This window comes from Venustampulla echinocandica (assembly GCF_003357145.1).
Source record: "Venustampulla echinocandica strain BP 5553 chromosome Unknown scaffold_1, whole genome shotgun sequence".
NCBI classification, from domain to species: domain Eukaryota; kingdom Fungi; phylum Ascomycota; class Leotiomycetes; order Helotiales; family Pleuroascaceae; genus Venustampulla; species Venustampulla echinocandica.
In genome coordinates this window covers 4971860-4979290 of record NW_022474206.1, presented here as the reverse complement: position 1 = coordinate 4979290, position 7431 = coordinate 4971860, and the positions used below count along the sequence as shown (strand labels likewise).

Here is a 7431-nt window from a genome sequence, read left to right as displayed (position 1 = left end):
GGCTTAGTAAAATGATAGTATACTTTAGGCGGGCCAGACAATCTTACTGAACTCTTGGAGACTCTCCTGCCGTTCTGGAGATGGAGAACCTTACAACAGACCCAGAATTCGTCTGGTTCTGCCATGATTGTTTTGCAGGTTCCGGCTAGCTGGGTTTATTGTGCTACAAAAGCCAGTTCTTCGATGTTTATGGGATGCCTCTCTGGTCGACAGTGGATTTGAGCATCTGGCGATTTGGAAGGAAAAGGAGAGAACGCCCGACAATGGAGGGTGGAGCAGAAGTATCAAAATACTTCGAGTCTAGGGCACCATATCTATCATTCAGACATACATATTCAAGAGGGGTCGATGAAACACGTTTGCAACTGTGATTGGACGCCCGTGATAGCCGTGTCACAGAACGACATGCAATAATTGAAAGACACAAGAGGCTTGATGCCCGACTGGAAGGTCGCGACCATCTGCTGGTCACCTGGTTGATAGATTTTTGGTTTATACTACGCTGTATTCATGGTCCCCGATGGGGACTGGCTGTCATCGATCCAGTTCTCCCAGAACTTGAGACCTTCGATACCTTCCTCCCTGCAGAGAGCGCCCTTCTCCTCTGCCATCTCTAATTCCTCTTCCGCAACACCAATACTCCAGCCAAAGCGTTCCGCTGCATCCTGGGCTGTGACACCTCTGCCGAAGAGCTGCCAATCCCACGTTAGCTCCTTATCAGGGGGAAACGAATGCAGGTCGTTCAACCAGTCGAGAAGTGCTTTGATCGTCTTGTCGTCAGTGCGATCGCTAGCTTGAACTACAAGGACGCCGCTCTTAAATTGCCTCAATCGTACTGGGAGCTTCAACTTCTCCCAGAGCTTTGCAGCTTTTTCGAAATCTAAAGGACTGACTAGTTCAACCCCACCGCGGGCACGGTTGAACATAGCCCAGAGGTCTACAAGACTGATGATCCCTCCAGCCTTCCGGAGGACACCCCTAGCATCATCCGTCAAAAACTCAGCCAGGTTTCTGGAGAGCTCGGATATGTATAAAGATTCGGAATTGCTTCCTCCACCGAGCATATCTTTTGTCGTAACTAACCCAAGAGCATTCGCCACTGCGTTAGACTCTGAGCTCCCATTCCCACCATTTGCAGCTGCGAATGATTCAGCAAGAGCTACAATCTCTTTGGCTGATGCCATCAACGCCTCTAAATCCTCAAAGGCATTTCCTATGACCAATTCATTGTTCTTTTGGACCTCCAGCCGTCTTTGCTCCAGACCTGCGATGCCTACTGTTTTCACCTTGTCTGCCGAATATTCTGATACTCCTGCTATAGATAACCCATTTTCGGGAGTGCTTAACCGATTAGGCTTTGGAACTGGGGGAGCTCCTTGTAGGAGCCACTTCCGCTGCGTCATGCAGCCTTTGAGGCGCTCATGAAATAGCTTCTCGCCTCCTGCACGGAAAGATAATTTGATGCTCTCGTTGTTTTCCATACCAGGTCCAGGTAGATGATTCAACACCGGGCCAGGCGACTCTGCCCGTAATACGGGTTTCACTAATTCGCTCGGAATATCTTGAGAGACTAAAGAAGCGCCGCAGAGCTCACAAGAGAGAAGCGATGGATGGTTCAAAAATGTGCACCTAGGACATGGGAACGACGCTCCGCCAGTGGCGTTGGCTGTATGTCCTTGGGAATCATCTGCAGGTTGAGTTGCAGATGGACCATCCCATATCTCAGATTGTGGTCGAGGGGCATCATGATTTCTGCGAATGGGAAGAGGAGTCCGAGTCGGGGCAGGAGATTGTGTTGGTCGATTGGTAGCATTTGCAATCGCAGCCTTTAAAACGTGAGCGAGAGGCGGTTTGATGCCACACGCCAAACATGGAGGAAGTGGAGTCCGCAAGCTTGCCGTCGCAGGGTCGAAATTTGAGGGAACTGGGTTTGAGAATGTACATATAGGGCATATCCAAGTGGCTGTGCTTGCTGGGACTGGGTCAGATACAGGTGGGTGGAAAGGGCTGTCTGATCTAGATAGGGGCGACGTAGTAGCGCTTCTCGACGGGCTATTGGCTTTCGCGGCCACTCGACTTTGTACTGAAGATCGCTTGGGTGGTTTCGGAACCAAGGTTATCTTTGCAGATGATTTCAAAAAGCCAGCCTAGCAACCGTTAGAGAAATATGGCAACACATAATCCTTCACCGCCTTACGTAGAATTCATATCGATCGACCTCTTTTAAATCGATGGCCACAGAGTTCGTCCTCGGGTCCTCATTGTCGACATAGCAGATTCGGTGAGAGGTCAGATAGATATGTCCATTTTGATAATGGGGAATCTTGTACTTCCTAGAATGCCTTTGTCAGTAATCTCCTGGAGCAGTATGCCGTCTACATTGTACTCACCCCTCGTAGAGCCCCACATGGTCCTGGACGAACAAGAGGACTTCATCTGGCAAATAAGCCGGCCTCAGCGCAGTAGTGAGGTCGATATGTTTTAGAAACATCCGGCCTTGCCATGTGCTGCTGTGGCTTTGGCGTTGGCGTTCACGGCAAGAAAGCCAGACCTCATGAGGCGAACAGGTAAGGCATTTGTTACCTCGAGCTTCTTCTGGTTGTCGCTATCGTCGCAAGTAAGGGAAGGTACCTAGGTACCTGCCCTTATCGCCGATCGGGTTAGTGACTGTATGTACGCGCAATCCCTCCGCACGCCCGAATAACTCAGCACGCCATTACCCGAGTACTTCGTTCTTATTTCCCTCCGTGACCAACAGACTGTCCTGGCCTTTCTTTGTCTTCATCAACTCAACTATCTCTCTCTTTGAACCGCGACCTTACCTTTGTTCTCTACTGTTTGCAGCCGTGTCCCCGTACCACTAACATCATCTGCCTGCAAGCAAATATCGAGGTGACCATGATGAATTCGACATGGCCCGTCCCGCCGCCACCTGGCTCGCATAATCAGCATGTATACGCACCAAGTGAGTTGACCGATTCCATCACCTCCAAACGCCTCATCATCCCCAAGATGCCTTCTAAACGTCAGACAGGTCCCGCATACCATCCCGTGCAAGTACGACAGTCATTTAACCCAGCCCCTCTCCCATATTCCGCGGTCCCTCCACAGCCGGCTCCAGCTCCTGCCCAAAAGAAAAAGATCGACTGGCCACAACCCGTTCGCGACTATGTGCAACGATCCTTTGATCCACAAAATGTTCTCCCAGATATCCCAAGGACCGAGATGGAAGCCAAACTCAAAGAGACCATCTCCGCGACTACTGATGCCAACGCTCTATACTCCACTGACTGGGCCAATCTGCCACTCCCACAACATATGATCCGCCAGGAGCGAGCACTTGCTGCCCAAGCCTGGCGTCAAGAGTCTGTAAATTTACAGCTAGATGGCAGGAGCTATGGCGATAGTCCGAAGGGCACTGCGAAGAAGAGAAAATCTCAAGAGATCGCTGGTGGAAATGATGAGGATTCAGTTTCAACCCCACCCTGGCGTACCACTAACATTCGCAATGGATTCGAAGACCGTATCACTTATCCCGCCGACCGGTTCGACAAGCGACAACAACCCCATCAGGACGACAATCTCAAAGGTACAAGTAAGTTTCAAAAGAACCTCGAGAAGCGGCAACGTCGGTTTGATGGAGGATATAAATCTGCCTACAAATCTCCATCCCCAGAACCAGCATCAGGACCGGTGGTTGGAACTTCGGAAGTCCTCGAGAAGCAATACCTTCGTCTCACAGCACCCCCCATTCCCTCCGCAGTCCGCCCCGAACGAATTTTAAGGCAAACCCTAGATCTATTGAAGAAGAAATGGAAAAAGGAAGGCAACTATTCCTATATCTGCGACCAGTTTAAATCCATGCGTCAGGATCTTACCGTTCAACGCATCAAGAACGATTTTACCGTGACTGTTTATGAAATTCATGGTCGGATCGCCCTCGAGAAGGGTGATCTTGGTGAGTATAATCAATGCCAAACCCAGCTCCGTGCGCTCTACGCACAAAAGCTGGGAGGCAATCCAGTGGAGTTCAAGGCGTATCGTATCTTGTATTTCATTCATACTTCTAACCGCACTGCGTTGAATGACGTTTTGGCGGATCTAACCCCAGCAGAAAAGAGAGAGAAGCCTATCAAGCATGCTCTTGATGTACGTTCGGCATTAGCGTTGGGCAACTATCACAGGTTTTTCAGGCTCTATCTCGACACCCCTAATATGGGCGCTTACCTTATGGATATGTTTGTTGTCCGAGAACGCCTTGGTGCCCTGTCAAACCTATGCAAAGCGTAAGTTTTAGTCTACTCCAATATATGAGGAAATTATACTAACTTATGCCAGATACAAACCAGACGTGAAGTTGCGATTTATAACCGAGGAGCTCGGGTTTGAATCTGATGGCGATGCCGCGCAGTTTATTTGCGACCACAATGGCCAGACTTTCCTTGAAGAAAAGGATGATGGTCTTCATTTCCTTACTGGCAAGGCCGGCCAGACTTTCGACGCGGCCAAGAACGCGGCGTTTCAGAAAATCGATATAAAAGGCCAGATCTAACCCGTCTTTTGTACACATCGAGCCTTAACCCCCAGCATCCCATCTGCGTACCGAGTTTTTTCGGATCTTTTTCATCGTATTTCTTCTCACCTTCGGATCATATCGCACCTTCGAGTTTGCTCAAACTAGTCTCGCGGTACCTTCGACCCACTGGTTGTTCCAATGGTTGTTGGTGACGAAGTTAATGCGTTGGATTATGGATTGTCGATATAGCTATTCTTGCATTCGCTGTTTGTAGCATTAGGAATTGGATAGGCGGATGCACAGGCCTGCTTTTCTTCTTTTGCTCTGGGATCTCGACTGGATTCGTTTTATATACCCCCTTCCTAGTAACCGGCGAGACATGTGCATTGCATTAGGTCATAATTGATCTTGATTGAGGGCTGCCTCGAAAAACAAGTCTCTGTTACTGTGTGCTGAGTGATTTATCCCTCGTCCCTCTAATGGCTACGGATTTGTTTGATTCGGAGCATGTCTATCTGTCACACTAACCAGCGCTTTCAACCCGCCCCCCTCTGCCAATATGATGGTCATTAACCACCATGTCCATCAGTTGCCTTGGTGTCCCAATTACATAATAAAGTATAAAAGCTAATTCTAACACTCCATGTCTTCATGCATCAGTTTATCCACCCATTGCCCGTATTATTTGTTTATCAATTTATTAATTTAATGCTCAACGGGCTATTATAATACATGAGATTCAAAAGTTATAAGGTCCATTAACGAAAATCTATATGACCGGTATATTACCAAGACTGGACTTTTATAACCTCGCTATGTAAAGCCCTCCGCCCCTCTGTTGGACGGCAAGTCCAGACAATATGTTCGGTATGTGTTATTGCTATCTTTTGACTAGGACTAGAAAAGGCACCGCTTTTTTTTAAAAAGCCCAAACCACGCAAAAGGCAAAAACAACGAGTTTTATTCTGAGCAAGCACTTTCCCTGGCAGACGGTCCACTTTATTGCTTTTTGGCTGCCAACTTATGATGTCGTGAGGGATTTAGCAAAGTAACATAAAAGAGTGCATAGAGAAAGAAAAGCAACGATTCTCCTTACTGGCTCCAAGATTCTCGAGGACTGAACAGTCCCGGTTTCAGCTATCTCCTCCATAGCCCATTTGCACGAGGGAAATACTTGTTTTTTTTTTAAAACTATATATTTACTGTACGCAGTAAGACAATGCCTCAACGAAGGCAAATTTGCGGGGTGAGGGATTTTACAGGGCATTACGTCGTACGGAGTACGACGTTTACGTTCGGAAGCAGTCCCCGCGCAGGCTGCTCCGCGGAATGGACTCTGGACTGTGGAGGCGGGTGTTCGTGGTTCTTTCGGGAGGCACTGGATCCGCGATGCATGATGTTACAGAGTGCCGATGCTTGCGATGCCGCGGTCTCTCCCCTTTTCAAGAGGGTTTTGTGCGGAAAGGGGTCTGTGTCATCCTGATCCATGTGGCTGTGGGGATTTGGGCTGCGTGGGTTTTGCTTATCGGCGACCTGTTGGGCGGCGGGCTGACGGGGTGGAAGAAAGACGATAATGCTTCTGGAAGGGCTGTGAAGAGTCTGAAGCCGGAGATGATTGTGGTAGGTGGACGGTGAACGGGAACGGGGGGTTTAGTAACTATGCATTGCATTGGATTGAGACTCGTGATGACGAAGGGTGCCGGGGGCGATGGAGGTGTGTAAGACCAAATACTACGTCCTACGAATGATATCAGCATTCCTTGGGTCTCGTCTCGTCCTGCATACTTCGTACCTTCTTCCAAATTGGGGTGCTGAGGAGAAGAATAAGGCTAGCTTCTTGGGAGTTAACTGGTATGCTGTGCTGTTGTAGCTGGTGATCGTCGTAGATCTGGGAATGCCTTGCCTGGAGGGGCATTATTTCCCGGGACATCCTGTGGGAGTCTGGGAGAGAGCATTGAAAACCAAGAACTGATTTCCGCAGGGGGAGGATATAAGGGGGGTGATTGTCGGCGAGCTGCTCCGTCGATGGTAAATGCTGCTGCAGTGCCGTCGCCAGACGGTCGGACTTGATACTACTGAGTCGACGGGCCCGGAACCAGTCGTTTGAGTTCCATCTCTCTGTTGCCTTGAATACTCCGTCGTGCTTCTGCAACTGGTGGTGCCCTGTGGCTGTGGCAAAAGCTGGCGCTGCTGTTGGCGCTGGACCTGCAACGGGGGCTTCGTCACATCACAAGCAATCAACTGGCAGCCAAGCATCGGCGATGTTGGGTCGTCTTGGGCGCTGGCGATCGATGCCCACTACTAGTGCAGTACTTACTCGTACGGAGCACGCCGAAGTGTATGGCCAGTTCCAGGCGCTCGCGTGTTGGAGGCGCGAATGGAACTGGGGCATATTATCATGTTTTTCCCTTCATTTTCGCGTGAACCTGGCAATCCGAGGAAATTGGACGCAGGAAAGGCCACTGGGGCTTGGGAGGGACCTGCAGTGTGCAGCGAGGGTGCAGCGCAGAGTTTGGCCTGTCATGGCTCGTTCCAGTGCTCTACTCTAATAAGTTGAGTAACCTGAGTTGCAGAGGTGGTGGTTGGTGGGAAAGCAATCATAGCTGGTAGAATACTCCGTAAGCTACCACGATCCACGATCCACGATCCACGATCTGTAGAAGCACTTAATTTCACGATCTAATGCGAAAAACGGCCCCTCTGGAAGCACTGGGCTGTGGTTGGCGAGTTCCACGTCATGTACGGCACCAAGTCCTGTCATGCAAAACGACGATAACTGATAAACCTGCGACATGAGGAAAACGTGGCCCAGGGACGAGGTTTATCGATAAGGGCGTCTCGGCCGCCCTTGGGGCCCTGGAGGCGCCTGGGGGAATACGTAAGTACGACGTGCTGGGGAGGGAATTGTGGTCGAT

General features: G+C 49.8%; 2 protein-coding genes across 2 annotated transcripts; one reads left to right on the top strand and one right to left on the bottom strand.

The window, feature by feature from the left end:
• Nucleotides 1–497: 497 nt before the first annotated feature.
• On the bottom strand, nt 498–2491 carry BP5553_04150 (Uncharacterized protein; the record flags this gene model as incomplete). The annotated part of the gene is made up of 3 exons (XM_032012773.1): nt 498–2147; nt 2198–2333; nt 2391–2491. 3 exons carry the CDS (start codon nt 2489–2491, stop codon nt 498–500), a joined length of 1887 nt encoding a protein of 628 aa, XP_031872466.1.
• A 407-nt stretch (nt 2492–2898) lies between these two features.
• On the top strand, nt 2899–4552 carry BP5553_04149 (Uncharacterized protein; the record flags this gene model as incomplete). The annotated part of the gene is made up of 2 exons (XM_032012772.1): nt 2899–4286; nt 4339–4552. 2 exons carry the CDS (start codon nt 2899–2901, stop codon nt 4550–4552), a joined length of 1602 nt encoding a protein of 533 aa, XP_031872465.1.
• Nucleotides 4553–7431: the final 2879 nt, after the last annotated feature.